The 26,575-nt window shown below is 40.1% G+C and overlaps 1 protein-coding gene across 1 annotated transcript in view; it reads left to right on the top strand.

Moving 5' to 3' along the window:
• The window catches only part of terb1 (telomere repeat binding bouquet formation protein 1), a 169,461-nt gene that overhangs the window by 53,755 nt on the left and 89,131 nt on the right, over positions 1-26,575 (top strand). The window contains exons 10-13 of the mRNA XM_043707505.1: positions 2,179-2,304; positions 10,802-10,965; positions 12,059-12,346; positions 20,341-20,708. Of these exons, the coding sequence (XP_043563440.1) occupies positions 2,179-2,304; positions 10,802-10,965; positions 12,059-12,346; positions 20,341-20,708 (946 nt within the window). The remainder of the gene's footprint in view (positions 1-2,178; positions 2,305-10,801; positions 10,966-12,058; positions 12,347-20,340; positions 20,709-26,575) is intronic.

Raw genomic sequence — 26,575 nt, forward strand, 5'->3', positions numbered from 1 at the left:
GATCTGAGGTGAGTGCAATGGCAAAGATGGAGTGGAGTGAGATAGCAGAGAACACTTACCCTGGCAACGTAGAATAGGTCATTGATCTTCTGTCGGCACTTGGCTGTTCTTTTGCCCTGTTGAGACCACAGGTGGCAACCTCAGACCTGACTGCCTAGATGTGGTGGCATAGTCACCTCTACTAGCTTGCAGTTAGCCAAAGCTTGCAAGAACCAGCTCTTCATCTCCAGCAATGTGTATGGCATAGTATTTTTGTTAAAAAGCTACAAATATACAGAAAGTTCAGCCTCAGAAAATCTTGCTGTTTGCCCTCACTTCCTTTCCTAGCCTTTAAGATACTGATCCTCCTGGTGCAGCATTTCTCAACTACTGGTGTACCTCCAGTAGTTCATCCAAATATTCATGAGCAGCCATGGTTGAAGATTTGGCTGGAATTTCCATCATCAAAGCTAATTGTGCTATTAACCACTGTACATCCCACATCTTTCTTATTACTAGACTGGAGCAGTGACTTTAAGTTAGATTGTGAATACTTTTGGTCTACACCAGACGGAAACTTCCTATATATATTTGTCTAGTCAGTTGGATTGGCTGGCAGCTCTGAATGGCAGAAGACCATCTTTCCTTTATTAACACCAGCTATGATGTAATGCAGCAGAAGTTTTTCTTTGGCTAGCTTCTGACTGACTTTTTAGTTAGGGTGAGAAATGGGAAAAGTAGTCAGTTCCCCTGTAAAATGCAGTGCTTTACATTGGCTGAGCTCTTGTGCAACATAAATAGGAACAAACCAGAAATACTCAGTCGGTCTGGCAGTATCTGTAATGAGAGAAACAGCATCCAGGCCTGTAAACATTCAATACTGTAGAACCCAGTTCTGACAGAATGTCACAGATCTAAAATGTTAACTCTAATTTTCTTATTAAAGATGCTGCCTGACCTGCTGTGTATTTCCAACACTCTCTGTTCTTTTTTCAGATTTCCAGGATCCACAGTATTTTGGTTTTGCAATCTTAACATTAGTGTTAGCCACTTTAAAATAGATAGGTTATAATTCTGTTAAAATGACAGGAAAATAGTTGTATCAATGTGCAACTGGATAGATTTTGACTGTGTTAAAAACTTTTCTTGCTTGTCAATGATACAGCATCAGTTCAAAAACTATTATCAGTATTGCTAAAAACTTGTAAGTAGATTATGGACTTGAGATTTCATTTGGGAGTGAATACATTATACAGAACATACGTGGTAACAATTAAGAAACTTGTATTATGTGTCATGTTCCCTTGGAAATTGATGAATTTCAGTTACCAAGACGTGCTCTTTATGATCAAAAATTAAATGGTGTTACTGGGAGCTTATAGATTATTTGTCTGAAAAAAGGACACCCATGTAAACATCACTTAAAAATGTATAGAAAAGTATTTTAATTTGATAATTTATTTATCCTGCTTGAGCTGAGTAATTTTGGGGTCTGCCTCCTTGCCCTGCTTCCGACAGTGAAAAGCAATGACAAACCAGCACGGACAAAAAAAGCTCATGATAGAGCATTAATAGTCAAAGACTTGCCTTCAGGCAAAACAAACATGAAGTGATGAAAGTGAAGTTATTTAATTAGATTTCATTGAGTTATAAGGTGTCTTGTTGAGGTATTAATTTTCGTCTAATGTTTGCCTGCAGTTAACTCCAAACTTGTTTGAATTACAGTTTTGAAATCAGATGTTTCCACTTTTTTCACAGTTAGAACTTAAATTCCTAAAATTAAAACTCATATTCTGAAACATACGAATCATGAACTGATGTTTCCAACAACTTTTTTTGGGTAATTTGTTCAGATTTCCAACATTTACAAATCTTCGTTTATTCTGTAATTGAGAAATGCCATTTTCTGTAACAAACACAGAATGCTGAAGAAACTCAGCAGGTCTGGCAGCATCACTTTGAACAGTCAATTGTGAAAAAGAGTCATATCAGACTCAAAGCATCTACTCTGTATCTCTGTCTCTCTCAGACGTTGCCAGACCTTCTGAGTTTCTTCAGCATTCTCTGCATTTTCTTAAGAGTTCCAACATCTGCCTTTATCACATTTTTTATAAAGCAATTTGACATTTACATTTTGGGAATTTGTATCTGTCATTGGTTAGTTAATGTAAGGAGTAAAACCAAAATATTTGTTTTTAGAAGCACATCAGTATCAGCTACTGCAAAGCAATGGGCTTCCACTTATGATCCAAATAGTAGCTGAATCTCAGGATGAGGAGCAAAGGAAAGCAGCTACCTTTGTTCTACAGAGTTGCCAGTTAATAAGTAAGTACTCAAAAAGATTCATGTTGTATTTAGCCTTTACTAAAGGTTTTATTGAGGTTTGCACATATGATCACAAATGATCTTTCACTGGTGTGATATAATTAATAATATAATTGTATAATAAGTGGCTAGCTCTTAGGGAACAATTTCAGCAAATACTTGAGGTGGTAAAGAGATTGCCAGCATTTGGGTTTTAAGTTGAAACGTCGTTTAACTTGCGTTTAGGGGATAACGATCTCTTGAGAAAGAGTGTGAAGACAGTATTAGAAACAGCCATTTTGTTTTATAGCTGCTTGCTAGTGCTTTTCAAAATTTTTGCTAGTCAATGTTTAATTAACTGTCTCTCCTGACAGCAGCAAGTTATTTGCGAGTAAGATATACTCACCACTTCATAGTCATTGGGGCTAGAACTGTGAGGAGGGCCTCTGAAACACTTTGGGAGAATTTCTGTCACCGATCTTTGAGCAAAATTTATTCTGGAAATTCTCTGAGCCTTTTGTCTAAAAAGGGTATGTGTGCCACGATTTTACCTTATTGGGCACCTTATAGGGAATCACAAGGGAAAAAGGAGTTATAGAGTCACAGTGTCATGGAGATGTACAGCACGGAAACAGACCCTTCGGTCAAATGTGTCCATGCCGACCAGATATCCTACCCCAATCTAGCCCCATCTGCCAGCACCTGGCCCTCCAAACCCTTCCTATTCATGTACCCATCTGAATGCCTCTTAAATGTTGCTATTGTATTAGCTTCCACCACTTCCTCTGGCAGCCCATTCCACACACGTACCACCCTCTGCATGAAAAAGTCACCACTTAGGTCTCTTTTATATCTTTCCCCTCTCACTCTAAACCTATGCCCTCTAGTTCTGGACTCCCCACCCCAGGGAAAAGACTTTGTCTATTTATCCTATCCATGCCCCTCACAATTTTGTAAACCTCTATAAGGTCACCCCTCAGCCTCCAACGCTCCAGGGAAAACAGCCCCAGCCTATTCAACCTCTCCCGATAGCTCAAATCCTCTAATCCCGGCAACATCCTTGTAAATCTTTTCTGAACCCTTTCAAGTTTCGCAACATCTTTCCGATAGAAAGGAGACCAGAATTGCACGCAATATTCCAACAGTGGCCTAACCAATTTTAGGTTAAGAAAAAGAAGGAAGCACATGTATCTCCCCCATTTTCTGCGGCTCCATACAAAAGCTGCCTTGCTGATCTTTGAGGGGCCCTGTTCTCTCCTTAGTTGCCCTTTGACCTTAATGTATTTGTAAAAACTCTTCTTAACCCAAATTGCCAAAGTTATCTCATGTCCCCTTTTTGCCCTCCTGATTTCCCTCTTGAGTATACTCTTACTACCTTTTTATACTCTAAGGATTCACTTGAACTCTCTTATCTATACCTGATATATGCTTCTTCTTTTTCTTACCCAAACCCACAATTTCTCTAGTCATCCAGCATTCCCTACACCAGCCTTTCCATCCACCCGTACAGGAATATACTTTCTCTGGATTCTTGTTATCTCATTTCTGAAGGCTTCCCATTTTCCAGCCATCCTTTTACCCATGAACATCTGCACCAATCAGCTTTTGAAAGTTTGTGCCTAATACTGTCAAAATTAACCTTCTTCCAATTTAGAACTTCAACTTTTAGATCTGGTCTATCCTTTTCCATCACTATCATTTCCCCCCACTGACACCTCAGTCACCTGCCCTGCCTTATTTCCCAGGAGGAGGTCAAGCTTCTCTAGTAGGTACATCTTCATTGTGACTCAATTTTCTTGTACACTTAACAAATTTCTTTCCATCTAAGCCAATAACACTATGGCAGTCCCAGTCTATGTCTAAAAAGTTAAAAGCCCCTACCATAACCACCCTCTTTTTCTTACAGATAGCAAAGATCTCCTTACAAGTTTGTTTCTCATTTTCCCAACGACTAATAGGGGGTCTATAATACAATCCCAATAAGGTGATCATCCCTTTCTTATTTCTCAGTTCCACCCAAATAACTTCCCTGGATGTATTTCTGGGAATATTCAGCCTCTCCCTATAGCTCAAACTCTCCAACTCTGGCAACATCTTTTTAAATCTTTTCTGAACCCTTTCACGTTTCACAACATCCTTCCTAAAGCAGGGAGTACTAAAAACAGCTTCAAACTCAAATGGGAGAAGTGCACACGCTACAGAGAGTTGCCTACCATTGTGTACCCATTCCCTCCACATAGAAAAGCATCCATTTACTGAAGAGAACTTGGCTGAAGTTCAGAGGTGGAGGAGTATGTACTAAAACTAAGAAGCTTGGTTACCACCAGCAAGATTTGCTGTGACACAAAGCTGCTCTTCCCGTTTGGAAATTAGTTTTCAGGATTAACTGGAGTTAAATGAGAAGAATTTTACCCTCTATTGATAGGATGTCACAATATGGATCCAGTCTTAGAATTGGGCTGACTTGTCAATCTTTCTTTATAATTGTGAATCTCTCTGGCTCAGAATAGAGAGTCTGGTTTTGAGAATTGACTTACTTTAAATTTCCTATTGCCAAAAAAGCTTTTGAAGTCAACTTATCCAATAACAAATAAATCTCTTAACTTTCCACCAAAAGATGCAAGTATTAGTCAGGCATATTATTTTGCTTAATCCATCGTAATGCGCTTTGCATTTCAATAGCATGCCTTATTTTGTTGCCAATCAGTTGTTACCTCTTCTTACTTGGAAATGTGGCAAATTGACATTTCTTTGAAGAATGTTATATATTGCTTTATTTAGAATGTTGTTGATTGTTTGTGAAATTTGTCCCAGGTGTCAAAATAGGAACCAGATGGCATATTTATTGACAGAGATATCATAGTAGTTTATTGGGCATAGATTGCTCTGAAGTCAGTGAGATAGAAAATATACATATTTAAGCTGAATTGAGCATCAACTAGACAGCGAAAATTCTCAAGTAAGAGCTGCGTAACTGTAATAAAATTTAGTTATTTTTATTCATTTGTGGGAAGTGGATGTAACTGGCTGGTTAGCATTTATTGTCCGTCCCTAGTTACCCATGAGAAAGTGGTGGTGAGATGCCTTCTTGATCACTGCAGTCCAAATGTGTAGGTTGACTCACAATGCTCTTGGGGAGGGAATTCCAGAATTTTGGTGAAGTATGGTGATATATTTCCAATTCAGGATAGTGAGTGCCTTGGAGGGGAACTTGCAGGAACTTGAAGGAGCTTGCAGAGGCTGATGTTTCTATGTATCTGCTGCCCTTCCTTCTTAATGGAAGTAGTTGTGAGTTTGGAAGATACTGACTAAGAATCTTTGGTGAGTCAGCATGGCAGGAGTATGCATTTTACTGAGTGTAATTTTCACTTGTTCGCTTATAATTTTATCTTCCCTTTAAGTCTTCAAATGTGTTGCACCATTTGCCAGAGAGTAAGAGGAAAGAGATTAAGATAGGCATCTGTTGTTGTTCATCTTCCTGATGATGTAAACAAGAGCAACTCAGATGATTCACTTAATCCCCTTAGCACTGTGGGGAAAAGCACTTCACTGGATGCTTTCCCTAACAGTGTAGCTGAGAGAAGAAATTAGCTGTGTAGGAATTTGTAGACATGACTTATGGGAAATTCAGTGATTCTGATGCCAATGGCGGTCATTGTCTGATAAGACTAAGATGTGAAACTGTGCTATCCAGAGGAGTAATTTTCTTTTGTTTTTCTCCCTTCTCCCACTGTCATATTGTAAAAGTACCAGTATAAGTCGTCCTCCAGCACCTCTGGAAAAAGCAAGCGAAACTAGCGCAAAATATACGGGGGATTAAATGCATCAAATTTATTGCTACTGTATATGAATGCCCACACAGATGGCATATTTATTGACAGAGATATCATAAGAACACAAGAAATAGGAGCGGGAGTAGGCCATTTTGCCTTTTGAGCCTGCTCCACATTCAATAAGATCATGGCTGAATTGTTTGTGGATTCAGCTCCAGTTACCCACCCGCTCACCATAGCCCTTATTCCTTTACTGCTCAAAATCCATCCATCTTTGCCTTAAAAGCATTCAACGAAGTAACCTCAACTGCTTCACTGTGCAGGGAATTCCACAGATTCACAATGCTTTTGGTGAAGAAGTTCCTCCTCAACTCAGTCCTAAATCTGATACCCCTTATTTGATGCTATGCCCCCTAGTTCTATCTCACCCACCACAGGAAAAACCTCCCTGCTACTATCCTATCCTAACCCCTTCAATATTTTATATATTTCTATCAGACGTCCTCTCATTCTTCTAAATTCCAGTCTCAGTCTACTCAATTTCTCCTCATAAGGTAACCTCTAATCCAGAATCAATCTAGTGAACCTCCTCTGGTCCCCTTCTAGTACCAGTATATCCTTTTCTCAAGAAAAGAGATCAAAACTGTATAGAGTACTCCAGGTGTGGCCTCACTAGCACCTTATACAGCTGCAGTGTAACCTCCCTACTTTTAAACTCCATCCCTCTAGCAATGAAGGACAATATTCCATTTGCCTTCTAAATTACCTGCTACACCTGCAAACCAACTTTTTGTGATTCCTGCACAAGGATTCCCAGGTCCCTCAGCACAGCAGCATGCTGTAATTTTTCACATTTAAATAATCGTCCATTTTGCTGTTATTCCTACCAAACTGGATGATCTCACATTTACCAACATTGTACTCCATCTGCCAGAACTTTGCCCACTCACTTAACCTATCTGTATCCCTCTACAGACTTTCAGTGTCCTCTGTACACTTTGCTCTACCACTCATGTTAGTGTCATCTGTGAACTTTGACACACTATGCTTACTCCCCAACTCGAAATCATCTATGTAAATTATAAACAATTGTAGTCCCAACACATCCCTGAGTCACACCACTAGCCACTGATTATCAACCAGAAAAACATACATTTATCCCCATTCTTTGCTTTCTATTAGTTAACCAATATTCTATTCATACAAATATATTAGCTGTGATGCCATGCACCTTTAACTTATGCAGCAGCCTTTTGTGCGGCAATTGAATGCAGTTAAACTCAATACTTCCAGTTCAATGAGAGCACCCATCCTAATCATTATAAAGTGACCCTTTCAAGAAATGGCTTGTGTATAGATGTCTGGTAAGACCAGGTTGTAAAACTTTTAAATAAATGCTCTGATTTTCCTCAATAATAAACCTCAAATATGAGTCATGGGTGAATGGCTACACTGACAGAAGGTCAGATTTGGAACTGTTTGCTGATGATTTGCTAGCATTCTACACCATAAATAACTCCTACAGTATTAAAGTAGCTCATGTCTGATGGAGAGGCAGTGGTGAGTGGGTGGTCACTAGTGGTCACTGATCAGAAACTTAATTGGATGAGCTATATCCAGAATGTCTTCATGAGCCGAGCAGAGGCAAATTATTGAGCAACAAGTGTTAACCTCTTGGCCCTTAAAGCCTCTCCGTGATCTAAAAGCATGTGCAACACTTGCAGTGTGGTGCTTTAGTTTGCAGTTCTTGCATTTTATTCGGCAAACATCACTGGAGCTGGAGACAATATTTGGCTGGCATAGGTATATAGACAATAGGTGCAGGAGTAGGCCATTCTGCCCTTTGAGCCAGAACCACCATTCATTATGATCATGGCTGATCATCCTCAATCAGTATCCTGTTCCTGCCTTATCCCCATAGCCCTTGATTCCACTATCCTTAAGAGCTCTATCCAACTCTTTCTTGAAAGTATCCAGCGACTTGGCCTCCACAGCCTTCTGGGGCAGAGCATTCCACACATCCACCACTCTCTGGATGAAGAAGTTTCCCCTCAAATCTGTTCTAAATGGCCTACCCCTTATTTTTAAACTGTGTCCTCTGGTTCGGGACTCACCCATCAGCGGAAACATGCTTCCTGCCTCCAGAGTGTCCAATCCTTTAATAATCTTACACGTCTCAATCAGATCCCCTCTCAGCCTTCTAAACTCAAGGGTATACAAGCCCAGTCGCTCCAATCTTTCAAAGTAAGGTAGACCCGCCATTCTGGGAATTGACCTAGTGAACGTACGCTGCACTCCCTCAATAGCCAGAATGTCTTTCCTCAAATTTGGAGACCAAAACTGCACACAATACTCCAGGTGCGGTCTCACCTGGGCCCTGTACAGCTGCAGAAGAACCTCTTTGCTTCTATACTCAATCCCTTTTGTTATGAAGGCCAGCATGTTATTAGCTTTCTTCACTGCCTGCTGTACCTGCATGCTTGCTTTCATTGACTGATGTACAAGAACACCGAGATCTCGTTGTACTGCCCCTTTACCTAACTTGACTCCATTTAGGTAGTAATCTGCCTTCCTGTTCTTGCCACCAAAGTGGATAACCACACATTTATCCACATTAAACTAATTCTGCTATGCATCTGTCCACTCACCTAGCCTGTCCAGGTCACCCTGTAATCTCCTAACATCCTCCTCACAGTTCACCCTGCCACCCAGCTTTGTATCATCAGCAAATTTACTAATATTACTTTTAAATCCATCATCTATATCATTAGTGTATATTGTAAAAAGCTGCGGTCCCAGCACTGATCCCTGCGGTATCCCACTGGTCACCGCCTGCCATTCCGAAAGGGAGCCGTTTATCACTACTCTTTGCTTCCTGTCAGGCAACCAATTTTCAATCCATGTCAGTATTTTGGCCCCAATACCATGTGTCCTAATTTTGCTCACTAACCTCCTATGTGGGACTTTATCAAAGGCTTTCTGAAAGTCCAGGTACACTACATCCACTGGATCTCCCTTGTCCATCTTCAGACTTACATTTCAAAAAATCCCAGAAGATTAGTCAAGCATGATTTCCCCTTCATAAATCCATGCTGACGCTGACCTATCCTGTTACTGCTATCCAGATGTGTCATAATTTCATCCTTTATAATTGACTCCAGCATCTTTCCCACCACTGAGGTCAGACTAACTGGTCTATAATTCCTGCTTTCTCTCTCCCTCCTTTCTTAAAAAGTGGGACAACATTAGCCACCCTCCAATCCGCAGAACTGATCCTGAATATATAGAAGATTGGAAAATGATCACCAATGCATCCACGATTTCTAGAGCCACCTCTTTCAGTACCCTGGGATGTAGACCATCAGGTCCCGGGGACGTATCAGCCTTCAGACCTAACAGTCTCTCCAACACCATTTCCTGGCAAATATAAATTCCCTTCAGTTCAGGTCCTCCAGCCAATATTACCTCTGCGAGATTGCATGTGTCTTCCCCAGTGAACACAGATCTGAAGTACCAATTCAACTCTTCTGCCATTTCTTTGTTCCCCGTAATATATTCACCCGTGTCTGTCTTCAAGGGCCCAATTTTAGTCTTAACCATTTTTTTTCCTTTCACATACCTAAAAAAGCTTTTACTATCCTCTTTGTATACCTCATTTTTTCTCTGCGTATTTCCTTCTTAGTTATCCTCTGTTGTTCTTTAAAAGCTTCCCAGTCCTCCGTTTTCCCACTCATCTATGCTATGTTATACTTTTTCTCTTTTGACTTTATATGTTTCTTAACTTCCCTCGTCAGCCATGGCCACCCCTGCCTCCTCTTAGGATCTTTCTTCCTTTTTGGAATGAACTGATCCTGCATCTTCTGCATTATACCCAGAAGTACCTGCCATTGTTGTTCCACTGCCATTCCTATTAGGGTATTGCACCATTGAACTTTGGCCAGCTCCTCCCTCATATCTCCATAGTTCCCTTTATTCAACTGAAGTATTGTCATTTCTGATTGTACCCTTTCCCTTTCAAATTTCAAATATCTGTATAGTCCTAACATTGCTTGCAAGACTTTAGTCATGACAGTCAAAAGCTCAGCATAATCCAAGATGAAATAGTCTGATTAACAAGTCCTCACACTACTTAAGTAATTATTATTTATTACCTCCACTACTGGCATGCTCGACAGAGGGTCCTAGCCTTAAAACCTTTACTACTGAAAGGGACAAGAGCAGTAACATCACCAAAGTAACATCACTTCAGAGTTTCCCTTCAAATAGCACATGTTACAATCTGGATGTATGTTATTGTTCCTTTATTGTTACAAGGTTATAATCTTGGAATTCCATACTGTTCACAACAGTTGGAACATAATCATCAAAAGAACTGTAGTAATTCAAGGAAAAACTACCTATTCAGGGCAACTAAGGAAGGCAATAAATAATCCAGTTCCTTTTCATCCTGAGACCAAAACAAACACAGCATGGCGAATGAAAACCCCTAAAGCAAAGCAAGAAGATTAGTTGCCTTTAGTCAGGAGAGGGGGCTCCTGGTAATGTGTAGCTTTGTTTGTATTTCTCCATAAGTGCATAAGGGTTTGTACTAAGTCACCAAATATGAAGTTCTCAAGGATCCTGTATGCCAGTGAACCTATACTTTAGTTGCAGGATAATGCAGATGTTATGGTTTTCTGTATCTTTGTATTTGGGTCTTATTTTCTAGATGCTCACCTTTATACCTGCTGTTGTCTCTTTCTAAGCTGAGAAACTATCGAAGAGTCTGATGGAGAATGTTCAACCAAGCGGAGACACAGTTACTACATATGGCATTGATTATCCCAAAAACAACAGTCTGAAAGATTACTGGAAATTTGCAGAAGGATTTCTAAGTAGGATAAAGACATTAGAAAAACAGCAAGAAGAGGTTAACTGTTTGAATTCTCCTTCAGATTATGAGTTTTTCTTCTTTTGAAAACTGCTATTAGTTTTCTACATTGTCTTTACTGCAGTGAAACATTCAAAGGCAGTTCAAAGGAGCATTATCAGCCAAAGTTAGATATTGAACACATTGTAAGGTGAAAGGTTAAATGCTCAAACTTTGTCCATAAAGATTTGAAACTTAAAATAGTAAGAGGTTGCAGAGTTTGTGGAGAGAACTTAGGGCCTTGAAGCTGAGGCTGCTAATGGTAAAAGACTGTATGTGCAAGTTTGGCCTTGAGCGAGTATCATTCTTATACTGTTGGGTAAAGTGATGAAAGAGTTATAGAAGACCTTTAAAGAGATATTCAAACAATTTCCACATATACTGGTTCTTTGTTTTTCTCTCTCAGTGGTTGTCCAGTTGAGAGAACTAGAAGGTATTCTTTTATGAGAAGTCTTGTGTTGCTATGAGTGGTCTTTAGGAAATTATCTGGGGTATCTCTTTGACTTGGTCATCCCTTGCTGTGTAGGCTGTAGTATCTGCCCCATTCTTGCCCATAGTGCCTCAGTATCTCTTTATAATGGAGCAACGTGTAATGTTCTAAAGACAATGACTGTCAAGTTTCCTTTAGTAAAGAAATTTGGGTTGGTGGGTGCAGGATTAGGAGCTTTCCCATTTCTCCTGAAGGTACTGGTGAATGGATTATGGTTTCATGTGCACTGCCAGGTGCTTTTTCAGACACTGTTCACCTGTGAAGAAGAAGCATCATAGCTAACCCACTCCTATATTGTTCAGATTCTCTCAATGAAAGTGCTTCTCATACCAGATGGGCACCAGCAGTGGTTAATAGTTTTGTCCCATTTATTAGCACAGGGATGCTGAAACTATTTGTAGAAAGAATCCCAGGAAATGTACTGACTGAGAGCTAATAGAAAGTGAAGCTGGAAATTACTGCCTAAAGATCTCAATACCACTGGTGGAGGTGTCATGACAGTTGATTAATGTCTAATACATGTTATCCCTAGTACAGATTCTATATTAATGAATAGTTGAAAAATTAGTTCTGATTATATTTCTATAATTTATTTTGTACTAGTCCTGTGAGCCACTGCTCAAGGGAATAGACAAGATGCTGAAACAGAGAGAAGATATGCTACTGAAGCATTCCAATGAACAGCTTTCCTTGGATAACACAAAAATGGATAACTGGACTGGTGAAACAAGACAGGCAAAAAATCAGGATATTACCCCAGAGAAAAGAAAATTTGATTTAACTCACAGAAAGAATGAACGCAGAGAGGAGGATTCTGTTATTCCTGCAATTAATCCAACATCTTCAAGAAATAAAGAAAATAAAAGGCAGTACCGAGATCAGCAGCTAATGGTGCGTCACTTTAATTGAACTTTATTCTTATAAAAGCATTGGATCCTTTCTCCTTTACTAAGCAGTGTTGTTTTCATGAACCATTACATATTGCTTTACTCTAGGCAAAGGGTAGAACTGGAGCCATACTTTATACATTTTTATATTTATTGGCAGATTTCTCGAGTCAAATCCAGGTCTTTTTCAATATATAGTTTCAGTTGCATCAAACTGTAAACCTTTGCTATAAATTCTGTATCTTACAATTTTATTCTCCACAACCACCTGATGGAGCAGCAGCACTCCGAAAGCTAGTGCTTCCAAACAAACCTGTTGAACTATAAGCTGATGTTGTGATTTTTCACTTTGTACATCCCAGTCCAATACCAGCACCTCCAAATCATGACTGATTCCTTTAGTTAGCCAATCCTTTAATCATGCTAACATATTACTCCCAACACTTTTAGTTTGTGAAGTAACCTTTTATGTAGTGCCTTACTGAATGCATTTTGGAAATACAAATACTCTACACTGTCATATTTCTTTATACCTTTGCAGTAGCTTTGGATAGTGAATGCGCAAAAAGGCAGATGGAAAATAATGAGGAAAGATGTGAGGTTATCCACTTGGTAGGAGAAACAGATATACAGAGTATTGATAGTAGTGGCACGAGGTTGGAAGGTGTAAAGATACAAAGGGAATTGGTGTCCTTGTCGATAAGTCACTGAAAGCTAATATGTATATGCAGAAAGCCATTAGAAAGGCTAATGGAACGTTATCCTTTATTGTAAAACAATTTGAGTACAGGAGGATTGAAGTCTTTTTTCAATTGCATAAAATATTTTTCCCATAGAGGGAATGCAATAAAGACTCACCAGACTTGTTCGTGAGATGATGGCATTGTCTTATGAAGAGATATTAGGCAAACTGTGCTTGTATTTTCTAGGTTTTTAAAGAATGAGAGATGTTAAAACCGACAAAATATTGAAAACAACTGATAGGGTAGGTGCAGGTAAGATATTTCCCCTCGTCGGGGAATCTAGAACCAGATGATATAGTTTTAAATGAGAGAGATGCCTCTAGAGGCAGTTAGATATAGCACTTGGGGCAAATGGGATCAAAGGTTATGGGGAGAAAGCAGGATTAGGCTATTGAATTGGACGGTCAGCCATGATCATGACGAATGGCGGAGCAGGCTCAAAAGGTCGAATGGCCTCATCCTGCTCCTATCTTCTACATTTCTATGTTTAGATCGGAGATGAAGAAAAATTACTTTAATCTGAGGGTTGTGAACTTTTGGAGTTCTGTACCACAGACAGCTGTGGAATATCAGTCTTTGAGTATGTTCAAGGTAGAGATTTAGAGATATCTGATAAGAATTGGCGTAGAGGCAATCCCTGGGTTGTGAACAGGTTCTGATTCTGAGTCCGTTCACAGTTCTATTTGTATGCAGGTTGGAACACAATGCAGGACAACATTTTAGCAGCTGTGAGTAAGTACAGGAAATCTTGGTGTGTTGGATATTTAAAATTGCACCCATGTTTGTAAGTTGTACGTTTATAAATTGGGGACCTCCTGTACCGGCTTATGAGGGTGATGTGAGTAAAAGGTGTTGAAGTGTTTGATTAGCCATGATCATATTGAATGGTGGGTCGGGGTCATTGGGCTGAATAGTCTACTTTGTTCCTATGTTTAAACTCCCTTTTAATATTTATTGTTAGTTTTCAGGCATTTAGCACACTTGCTTGCCTTCATTGTACAGACCTTTGAAATTGGTGGTTGGGATGTCATGTTGAGGTTGTATAGGACATGAGGCCTCTTCTGGAGTACTATGAGCAGTTCTGGTCACCCTGCTTTAGGAAGGATATTATTAAATTGGAGAGAGTTCAGAAAATACTTACCAGGATAATGCTGGGATTAGAAGGTTTGAGTTATAAAGATAGGCTGGATAGGTTGGGACTTTCTTCACTGGAGTGTAGAAGGCTGAGGAGTGACCTTGAGAGGTTTATAAAATCACAAAGGGCATAGATAGGGGAGCTTCAGGGTGGGGGAGTTCAAAGCTAGGGGGCATATTTTTAAGATGAGAGGAGAAAGATTTAAAAAGGACATGGGAGCTTTTTTACACAGACAGTGGTTCATATGTGGAACAAACTGCCAGAAGAAGTGGTAGATGCAAGTACAGTTATAACATTTAAAAGACATTTCGATATGTACATGAATAGAAAGGTTTGGAGGAATATGGGCCAAATGCAGGTAAGTGGGACGAGTTTGGTTTGGGAACATGGTTGGAATGGACTGATTGGACCAAATGGAACATTACTGTATGACTCTAGAACTGTCCTCCCAATTTTCTCACTTTTTAAAGCTATCTCTTGCTAGTTTCTAAAATTTTCCAAATCTCCTGACCTACTAATCTTTGAAGCATTGCATGTTTTATAAGTTTGATATTGTCTTTAACTTCCTTGTTTAGCCATAGATAAGGCATCCTTTTTATGGAGTCTTTCCTTCTCAATAGAATATATCTTTGTTGAAATTATTAACGTCCTCCTTAAATGTCTGTGTCTGCTTCTCATGATCTTATCTTTAACTCAATTCTCTCAACTCTTGTAGGTTCTTTTATTTCAGTTTAGGATGGTAGTTTCGGACCCACGTTTATCACCCTTGAGCTGAATGTTGCATAGACCCACCATGCTGTGGTCCCTCTTTCCGAGAAGATTCTTTATTCTTAGTACCTTAACTAATTTTCCTGCCTCATTATATGTTACAGAGTCTAGGCTAGCCCTGTTTGTTCTAGAATTTATTATTTGACAAAACTGTTCTGAATACATTCTATGAATTCGTCTCCAGGCTACCTTTAATAATATAGTTTGTCTAATCTATTTGATGATTAAAATCACTCACTATTATTGCAGTTCGTTCCAACAAGACCCTATTATTTCTTTATTTTCATTCAGTCCCACAGTGTAGCTGCTGTCATAGAGCCTGTAAACCATTTCCACTAGTGACTTCTTTCCTTTGCTATTTTTTATCTCCACGTAAACTGATTCTACATTTTGATTCTCCAAATCAAGATAATTTTTCATTCCAGTATTGATCTTATCTTTTATTGACCTTATCTTACCTTTTCTTTTCTTCCTGTTCTTGCATCCAAACCTCATGTCATACTGATTTATTTCTGTTTGTATTATCAATTCATTCGTCTTGTTATGAACACAGTGTTCATTGAGATAAAAAGCTCAAGCTTCTGTCTTTTTATCACTTTCCCTACCTTGTCTTTAGTTGCTTGAACTCCTCTTTTTTCCACTCCCAACGTGCTATCACATTACAACATAGAACGGTACAGTACAGTACAGGCCCTTCGGCCCTCGATGTGGTGCCGACCTTTTATCCTACTCGAAGATCGAACTGACCTACATACCCTGCATTTTGCTATCATCCATGTACCTATCCAAGAGTCACTTAAATATCTCCAATATATCTATCGCTATGACCACTGGTGGCAGTGCATTCCCCGCACCCACGAACCTCTGTGTAAAGAACTGAACTCTGACATCTCCCCTAAATCTTCCACAATTACCTTAGAATTGCCCCCTCGTGATAGCTGTTTCCACCCAGGGAAAAAGTCTCTGGCTAGCCACCCTATCTTGTACACCTCTATCAAGTCATCTCTCATCCTTCTTTGCTCCAATGAGAAAAGCCGAAGCTCCCTTAACCTTTCTTCATAAGACATGCCCTCCAGTCCAGGCAGCATTCTAGTAAATCATCTCTGCACCCTCTCTAAAGCTTTCACATCCATTCTATAATGAGGCGACCAGAACTGAACACAATATTCCAAGTGTGGTCTAGCCAGGGCTTTATAGACTTGCAGTATATTCTCACAGCTCTTAAACTCAATCCCCCTGCTAATGAAAGCCACCACATCATATGCCTTCTTAACAAACCTATCAACTTGGGTGGCAACTTTGTAGGATCTATGGACATGGACACCAAAATCCCTCTGTTCTTCCACACTGCCAGAAATCCTGCCTTTAATCCTGTAATTTGCTTTCAAATTCGACCTTCCAAAATGAATCACTTCACACTTTTCCAGGTTGAACTCCATCTGTCACTTATCAGCCCAGTTCTGCAACTGTTAATGTTCCGTTATAACCTACAACAGCCCTCCACAACTCCACCAATCTTCGTGTCATCGGCAAACTTATTAATCCACCCTTCCACTTCCTCATCCAAGTCATTTATAAAAATCACAAAGAGCAGAGGTTCCAGAATAGATCCCTGTGGAACACCACTGGTTACTGAGCTTCAGGCTGAATACTTTTCATCTACCACCCTTTGTCTTCTGTGGGCACGCCAATTCTGTATCCAAACAGCCACATTTCCTTCTATCCCATGCCTCTTTGGTTTCTGAATAAACCTACCATGAGGAACCTTATCAAACGCCTTGCTAAAATGCATATATAGCACATCAACTGCTCTACCTTCATCAATGTGTTTTGTCACATCCTCAAAGAATTCAATAAACCATACTGACTACCTCTAATGCATTGTCCTTTCTTCATAATGTTTCATCTGTCCCCCACATGAGTCCTCTCCTTCATAAATTGAATAAATCAGCAAAATATGAGTTCAAAATCACATCAAGCCACGGTCAATGTCATTGTTTGACATCACTGATGTTTTTTCTTCTACCTCAGTTTTATCCCCTGCTTTTACAAAATACATGAAATACAGCTGACGTACAAGTTCCGTAACTGCTGAACACTGTAATACATTATTCATAGGCCATTCTTTAACAATGAAATAGGCAGTAGATAAAGCAGAGCTGCCATTTGGGTATCAAAATTAACCTAAACCAGTTCTTTCACTTCCTTGATGTTCACGTACATTCATTTTGCAGCAGAATTCATTGGATATTGATCAGGAGGTGAAAGCCATGGCAAATGTTTCCTGCTTTGTCTGGAAGTGTGGAGATCAGTTGTGGTGCTATGACCAATATCATAGCCAAATCAGTAGAAAACATGGAGCTGAGTGATGCATTTAATCACTGCTGTGTGCGGAATGGGCAAGTGACCCATTTACAGTCAGTTCTGCTATAACGCGGTAGTTCCATTCTTGTACAAACCTGTGTTATAAGAAAATCACATAAATAGCAGCATCATTTAAATTAATGGGGTCAGAATCGCGTTATAACCAATGCACATTTTAAACTTAGCACTTTAGTGTTATGACACAGGGTAAACTCTCTTGCTTAATTTAAAGCCAGCAACACAGAAAAGATTTATCCTGTGAAGTCTGTGAAAATTCACTAGGCCAAGAACTAGTTAAAGTAAAAATTAACAACTTTATTTCTTAAAGTATAACAACTATTTACAATTCCTTCCTCAAACCTATCTTTTACCTTTCCTTCTATAATACTAGTCTAATAAAACTCCTGATTAAGATTTACAAAACAACACTTCTTATCTCAAAATCAGGCAGCTTTCGTTTTCTCTGAATTTTGGTCTTCCTTTCTTCTTCTTGGGGATTCTGCTTCACAGGTACCTTTTAAGAGAGCTATTTTTCAGGCAGTCTTTTTACATGCTAATGGATTGGTAGTTCTCCTCTCAACTGTTCAATTTTCCCTAGTCTTATAACCACAAAGTATTGGATTGTGTCATTGGCTTTTAAGATTGTCAATATACTAAATTCAAACTTGATTGGTGTTTGGTATTTTTTGGTGTATAATTTAAACTGGTGGGCCTAATTCGAATCTGTTTTGTTGTTTCCAGGCAACCAGCAAAACAAAAAATAACTTGTAAAATGGTAGAAACCAATTTTCTGCCCTTTATTTTCTCAGGAAAAAGTAAAACGACAGAAAGTAGAGAAGTCCCCTGGGACAGATGGGATTTATCCGAGGCTTCTCTGGGAAGCTAGGGAGGAGATAGCAGAGCCTTTGGCTTTGATATTTGAGTCATCATTGTCTACAGGTTTAGTACCTGAGGACTAGTGGATTGCAAGTGTTGTGCCCTTGTTCAAGAAGGGCAGCAGAGATGACCCAGATAATTATAGACCAGTGAGCCTTACTTTTGTTGAAGGAAAGGCTTTGGAAAGGACAGTAAGAGATAAGATTTATAATCATCTAGCAAGCAACAATTTGATTTCAGACAGTCAACATGGTTTCGTCAAGGGCAGGTCATGTCTCACAAACGTCATTGAGTTTTTTGAGAAGGTGACCAAGCATGTAGATAAGGGTAGAGCAGTTGAGATGGTATACATGGACTTCAGTAAAGCCTTTGATAAGGTTCCACATGGTAGGCTGATGGAGAAAATGCACAGGCATGGAATTGGGGGGTGATTTAGCAGTTTGGATTAGAAACTGGCTTTCTGAAAGAAGGCAGCGAGTGGTGGTTGATGGAAAATATTCAGTCTGGAGTCCAGTCACTAGTGGTGTGCCACAAGGATCTGTTTTGGGACCAATGCTGTTTGTCATTTTTATAAATGACTTAGACGCAGGCATAAGTGGATGGATTAGTAAATTTGCAGACGACACTAAAGTCGGTGGGCGGCACAGTGGTTAGCACTGCTGCCTCACAGCGCCAGAGACCCGGTTGAATTCCCGCCTCAGGCGACTCTCTGTGTGGAGTTTGCACATTCTCCCCGTGTCTGCGTGGGTTTCCTCCGGGTGCTCCGGTTTCCTCCCACAGTCCAAAAAATGTGCAGGTTAGGTGAATTGGCCATGCTAAATTGCCCGTAGTGTTAGGTGCAGGGGTAAATGTAGGGGAATGGGTCTGGGTGGGTGCGCTTCAGCGGGTCGGTGTGCACTTGTTGGGCCGAAGGGCCTGTTTCCACACTGTAATCTAATCTAATCATTTTTATAAATGACTTAGATGCAGGCATAGGTGGATGAATTAGTAAATTTGCAGACAACACTAAAGTCGATGGAGTAGTGGACAGTTTGGAAGAATGCTACAGGTTGCAGGGGGACTTGGATAAACTGCAGAATGGGCTGAGAGGTGGCAAATGGAGTTCAATGCAGCTAAATGTGAGGTGAGGCACTTGGGGAAGAATAACAGGAAGGCAGAGTATTGGGTCAATGGAAAGATTCTCGGTAGTATGGATGTGCAGAGGGATCTTGGAGTCCATGTGCATAGATCTCTGAAAGTTGCCACCCAGGTGGATAGTGCTGTTAAGAAGGCATACGGTGTGTTAGGTTTCATTGGTAGAGGGACTGAGTTCCAGAACTGCAATATCATGGTGCAACTATACAAAACGCTGGTGCGGCCACACTTAGAATATTGTGTACAGTTCTGGTTGCCTCATTACAGGAAGGATGTGATAGCATTGGAAAAGGTGCAGAGAGATTTACCAGGATGTTGCCTGGTCAGGAGGGAAGGTCTTATGAGGAAAGGCTGAGAGACTTGGGTCTGTTCTCATTGGAAAGAAAAAGGCTAAGAGGGGGTTTGATAGAGACATACAAGATGATCAAAGGATTAGATAGGGTAGACAGTGAAAATCTTTTTCCTAGGCTGATGACGTCAGCTTGTACGAGGGGGCATAACTACAAATTGAGCGGTGATAGATTTAAGACAGATGTCAGAGGCAGATTCTTTACTCAGAGAGTGGTAAGAGCGTGGAATGCCCTACCTGCTAATGTAGTCAACTCAGCCATATTAGGGAGATTTAAACAATCCTTAGATAAGCACATGGATGATTTTGGGATAGTGTAGGGGGACGAGCTGAGAATAGTTCACAGGTCGGCACAACATTGAGGGCCAAATGTCCTGTTCTGCGCTGTATTGTTCTATGTTCTATCTTCTAAAGGTACAGTACACCCACATCTTCATAACATTAGAAACAGTGCACCCAGTTTGTCAATCATGTTATAATGAATTTGTGTTAACGAAATGTGCATTATAGCAGAACAACCTGTACACAGTGTACTCATTTTAAATTGTTATATACCTGTTAATTGAAAGCAAAACAAAAAATAACTTGTAAAATGGTAGAAACCAATTTTCTGCCCTTTATTTTCTCAGGAAAAAGTAAAACGACAGATATTTGTAGAAGATGATGTTTCACACGAAATACACAGAGTCAATAGAAATGCAGATCAGTTTGGGAATTCTGACAAATTGAGTTCTGATGCTGAAGCAAGGAATATGAATAGCCAGCAACACGATTTGCCCATTGGCCGTACATGCAGTGGTGGCCAAAGCATATCTCCTGACACACAGAACAGAAATAGAGTTCCAGAAATGGGCCAGCAACATGGTGAAAAGTCTTGGTCTGTGCAATGTGGAAAACCATCAAACCAGTCAATAACTGTACCTGAAGCTAAACTTCTAAGACAAAGTACATCAAGGGAAGAGCAGAAAACACAAGACAAGCTAGACTTTAAAAAGAGGTACATCTTTTTTGATACGTAAGTAGTGAAAAAAAGTGAATTGGTTTAAAGGATAAACAAAACACAAATGCTGGAAATACATGGCAAGTCAGTCAGCATCTGAAAAAGGTGGATTAATGTTTTTATGGGAATGTCCCTTCATGTCTATCAATGACTAAAACACCAAAACGCATGAGCTTCTGTTTGCAAAATGGCTGCCGCAATTCCTTACACAGCAGCAGTTTGATTTTATTAGCTGATTGTGGGGGTGGAGATCCTAGATAAATGCAGGAAGTTTAGCTATATTCATAACTGGCCACCAGGTGATGAGAGAGAGAGGATATCAGATTCCACTTACCTCCTGACAGTTCTTTGTCAATCCCATTTGATCCCCACAATACAGATTTTCACTGTGCTGTGCAGGCATTTTTACAATGTCAATTGACATCTAAAAGATTTTAAAAATCATTATTTCTACTTTGAATGACAAAGAACTTGCAAACAAACACATGGATGGCAATCCATCTCACAGACTTTGATTCCTCCATATCCTGCCTCTTTGTAAGTTCTGAGATTTAAGGTTCTTGTGCTTGAGATGTCAATTTTAGGATGATAAAAGAACATCAATTTAAACTATCATTCTCTTTTTCTTTAGCATCAATTACTCCAATAGTTGTCAGTGGAAAAGCTGATCCTCAATTGCCTGCTATACCATTAGTACAAACTAACTTGTCCAACTTTTATTTTGGTTTTTTGTTTTAGCTGGGTCCATAAGACCATAAGACATAGGAGTGGAAGTAAGGCCATTCGGCCCATCGAGTCCACTCCGCCATTCAATCATGGCTGATGCGCATTTCAGCTCCACTTACCAGCGTTCTCCCCGTAGCCCTTAATTCCTCTAGACAACAAGAATCTATCAATCTCGGCCTTGAAGACATTTAGCGTCCCGGCTTCCACTGCACTCCGTGGCAATGAATTCCACAGGCCCACCACTCTCTGGCTGAAGAAATGTCTCCGCATTTCTGTTCTGAAATGACCCCCTCTAATTCTAAGGCTGTGTCCACGGGTCCTAGTCTCCTCGTTCAACTGAAACAATTTCCTAGCATCCACCTTTGCCAAGCCATGTATTATTTTGTACGTCTCTACTAAGTCTCCCCTTAATCTTCTAAACTCAAACGAATACAATCCCAGTATCCTCAGCCATTCCTCATATGTTAGACCTGTCATTCCAGGGATCATCCGTGTGAATCTCCGCTGGACACGTTCCAGTGCCAGTATGTCCTTCCTGAGGTGTGGGGACCAAAACTGGACACAGTACTCCAAATGGCGCCTAACCAGAGCTTTATAAAGTCTTAGTAGTACATCTCTGCTTTTATATTCCAACCCTCTTGAGATAAGAGACAACATTGCATTCGCTTTCTTAATCACGGACTCAACCTGCATGTTTACCTTTAGAGAATCCTCGACTAGCACTCCCAGATCCCTTTGTGCTTTGGCTTTATTAATTTTCTCACCATTTAGAAAGTAAATTTATGCTTTTACCGTAAATTTGATGCTTTTTTTTAGTTCTTGAGTTAAGCACGGATGGTAGAACCTTACCTTGGCAGTTTTTCTTTTTTGTAGAAATATCCTCATTCTGGGTATTCTAGACTGACCCTTTAAATGGGGAGGCAATGACTGAGCATTATTATCACTGGACTGTTAATCCAGAGGCTCAGATAATGTTGGAATTTGGATTCAAATCCAACCTTGCCTGATGGTGGAATTTGAATTCAATATGAATCCAGGATTAAGAGTGTAACGATGATCACAAATCCATTGTGGATTTTTGGAAAAACCCATCTGGTTCACTCACATCCTTTCTGGAAAGAATCTGCCATGCTTACCTGGTCTGACCCACACGTGACTCCAGACCCACAGTAATGTGGTTAACTCTTAACTGCCCTTGGGGCCATTAGGGATGGATATTAAATACCAGCCCAGCCAGTGACACCCTGATCCTGTGAATGAATTTTGAAAAAGCAACTGAATGCAAAGGTAAGGATGCTATGCAGCCACCGAGAATCTGTACTTTGGAATTTATCCATTTCCTGGACCACTCTCCCAACCTGTCTAGATCCTTCTGTAGCCTCCCCACTTCCTCAGTACTACCTGCCTGTCCACCTAACTTTGTATCATCGGCAAACTTCGCTAGAATGCCCCCGGTTCCCTCATCCAAATCGTTAATATATAATGTGAACAGCTGTGGCCCCAGCACCGAACCCTGCGGGGCACCGCTCGTCACCGGCTGCCATTCTGAAAAGGGACCTTTTATCCCAATTCTCTGCCTTCTGTTAGACAGCCAATCCTCAGTCCATCCCAGCAGCTCACCTCGAACACCATGGGCCCTCACCTTGCTCAGCAGCCTCCCGTGTGGCACCTTATCAAAGGCCTTTTGAAAGTCTAGATAGACCACATCCACTGGGTTTCCCTGATCTACCCTACTTGTTACCTCTTCAAAAAATTCCAACAGGTTTGTCAGGCATGACCTCCCTTTACTAAATCCATGTTGACTTGTTCTAATCAGACTCTGTTCTTCCAAGAATTTAGAAACCTCATCCTTAATGATGGATTCTAGAATTTTACCAACAACTGAGGTTAAGCTGATTGGCCTATAATTTTCCATCTTTTGCCTTGATCCTTTCTTGAGCAAGGGGGTTACAACAGCCATCTTCCAATCATCCGGGACCTTTCCTGACTCCAGTGACTCTTGAAAGATCTCAACCAATGCCTCTGCTATTTCCTCAGCCACCTCTCTCAGAACTCTAGGGTGTATCCCATCGGGGCCAGGAGATTTATCAATTTTAAGACTTTTTAACTTTTCTAGCACTGTCTCTTTCGTAATGGCAACCATACTCAGCTCAGCCCCGTGACACCCTTTAATTTTTGGGATATTACTCATGTCTTCCACTGTGAAAACTGATGCAAAGTACTTGTTAAGTTCTCCTGCTATTTCCTTATCTCCCATCACTAGGCTTCCTGCATCAGTTTGAAGTGGCCCAATGTCTACTTTTGCCTGTCGTTTGTTTCTTATGTCCTGAAAGAAACTTTTACTATTATTTCTAATATTACTGGCTAGCCTTCCTTCATATTTGATCCTCTCCTTTCTTATTACACTCTTTGTTATCCTCTGTTTGCTTTTGTATCCTTCCCAATCTTCTGATTTCCCACTGTTCTTAGCCACTTTATAGGATCTCTCTTTTTCTTTAATACATTTCCTGACTTCCTTTGTCAGCCAAGGTTGTCTAATCCCTCCCTGGTTAATCTTTCTTTTCTTGGGAATGAACCTCTGTACAGTGTCCTCAATTATACCTATAAACTCCTGCCATTTTTGCTCTACTGTCTTCCCGGTTAGCCTCTGCTTCCAGTCTATTTTAGTCAGTTCCTCTCTCATGCCCTCATAATTACCTTTATTCAACTGTAACACCATTACATCCGATTTTGCCTTCTCCCTTTCAAACTCCAGACTGAACTCTACCATATTATGGTCGCTACTTCCTAAGGGTTCCCTTACTTGAGACATCTCAAGATAATCATAGATGAAGAAGGCCCAACATTTAACTTTTCTTAGTTCATGCATCCAAAAGGACCTTGAAATTTATCACTAATGCAACATTCGATTGTTTCTTCACTAATTCCACAGTTTCACCCTAGTCGCTTCTTCAGAATCCATTTGATGTGTTAATCAATCTTTGTGTGCAGAACTTACAATAATTTGTCCTTACTAATTTGAACTCACCATACTTTGTCAATTAGGTCTGATTTGTTTTTACATTTATAGTTATTATGCCATTTTAATAATAACAAGAAAGCAAAACAATAAGTATGCAGTGTCCCATAAACACTGTCATGCCTAAGACTTGGAATTTTAGGTTTATTTTGCAGCTAGTGTTTTTTTTTGGAAGTCCCCAAAACTTTAGATTAGTTTTAGATCAGACCTCTCGTCTTAATTTGAATCCTTTTTTTGTTCAGAATGATTGGCTATTTTTTCCGCTTATGATTTTCTGATTGCTGGAGGTATTGATTCCCCCAAATGGATAAAAATAAAGAGTATCTACCTTGCCAAACAGTGTACCTGCATATCATCCCTAATCTTTGTCTTCTGCTGCTTAGACAATGTCCTAACTAGGTCAATACTTTACCTTAATTTCATGCACTTCAACTTTAGTTAGCATTTATCAAATGCCTTCTGGAGACACACAAGATTGCTACTACATCCACAAGCATCCACTCACTTCACGCCGGATGCTCAGGAACAGTGGTATGTGCTGTCTACAAGACGCACTGCAGAAATTCATCAAAGATTCTCAGACAGTACCTTCCAAATCCATGACTACTCCCATCTAGAAGGATAAGGGCAGCAGATATATAGGAACATCACCAACCTCATGTTCCCCTCCAAGCCTGACTTGGAAATATATCGCTGTTCCTTCACTGTCTGTTGCTCCAAAATCCTGGAATTCCATTCCCAATGGCATTGTGGATCAATCCACAGTAGATGAATGCGGTGAGTTAAAATGGCAGCTCACCACCACTTCTCAAGGTCAACCAGAGACGGGCAATAAATGCTAGCCAGCAATGCTCAGATTCCACAATTGAGTAGAAAAAAAGATACATCCAAGGATGGCATAATGGCACAGTGATTATCACTATGCACTGTGGACATTCTATGATCTGAATAATACTCATTGTCATTCACCTTACCATCATGTCAGTCATGTATTCAGGCATGGTCTAACCTTTATAAATTCACATAGGCTTTTTAATCAACTAAAATGTTTCAAAGTGCTCAGTCACCATATCTTTATTTATGGACTTCTAGTAATTTCTAGCCAAGAATTCTTAGGCTAACTGACTACAATTCCTTGGTTCTTTGCGGCTACGAAATAATGAAGGATATACACAATTTGCCAATTTTACAAAATAGTTTCTGAGTCAAGAGACCTTTCAACAAAGAACAAAGAAAATTTACAGCCCAGGAACAGATCCTTCGGCCCTCCAAGCCTTAGCCGATCCAAATCCACTGTCTAAACCTATCGCCCAATTCCTAAGCATCTGCACCCCTCTGTCCCCCACCTACTCATGCATCTGTCCAGACGTACCTTAAATGAATCTACCGTGCCTACCTTTACTACCTTTGCTGGCAACGTGTTCCAGGCACCTACCACCCTCTGTGTAAAGTACTTTCTGCGTGTATCCCCCTTAAACTTTTCACCTCTCACCTTGAACGTGTGACATCTCATAATTAAATCCTCACCCTGGGAAAAAGCTTATCTCTATCCACCCTGCACATACCCTTCATGATTTTGTAGACCTCAATCAGGTCCCCCCTCAATCTCCTTTTTTCTAATGAAAACAATCCTAACCTACTCAACCTCTCTTCATAGCTAGCACCTTCCACACCAGGCAACATCCTCATAAACATTATCTGCACCCTCTCCAAAGTGTCCACATCCTTTTGGTAATGTGGCGACCAGAACTGTACACAGTATTCTAAAAGCGGCCGAACTTTGGAAGATTATAGTTAGATCATCTGCAAACCCAATTTAAAACTCCATGATGGAACATAGCTGCTCTTGCAAATTAGTAAATATTCAGTGGCATTATTCTTTTAATTGCTCATTTGCTTACCTTGATTTTGGAAAGTCACTGTTTCCAATTTAATTTTGCAGTCTTTGGCATCATTTGCTTGCTGAAGTCTTTTTCTATTGAAGATATACCTGCAAAGTAAAAATTTAGCATGCATAGATTTTCTTAGACTCATTGAAAATGTCACCATTATCAATTTCCAAAATATAGGACTCGGGTTAGGGTTTCCCCAACATTGAAATTGACTGTCAATTTAAGAT

The sequence above is a fragment of the Chiloscyllium plagiosum genome, chromosome 17 (genome assembly GCF_004010195.1).
Source record: "Chiloscyllium plagiosum isolate BGI_BamShark_2017 chromosome 17, ASM401019v2, whole genome shotgun sequence".
Classification (NCBI taxonomy): Eukaryota; Metazoa; Chordata; class Chondrichthyes; order Orectolobiformes; family Hemiscylliidae; genus Chiloscyllium; species Chiloscyllium plagiosum.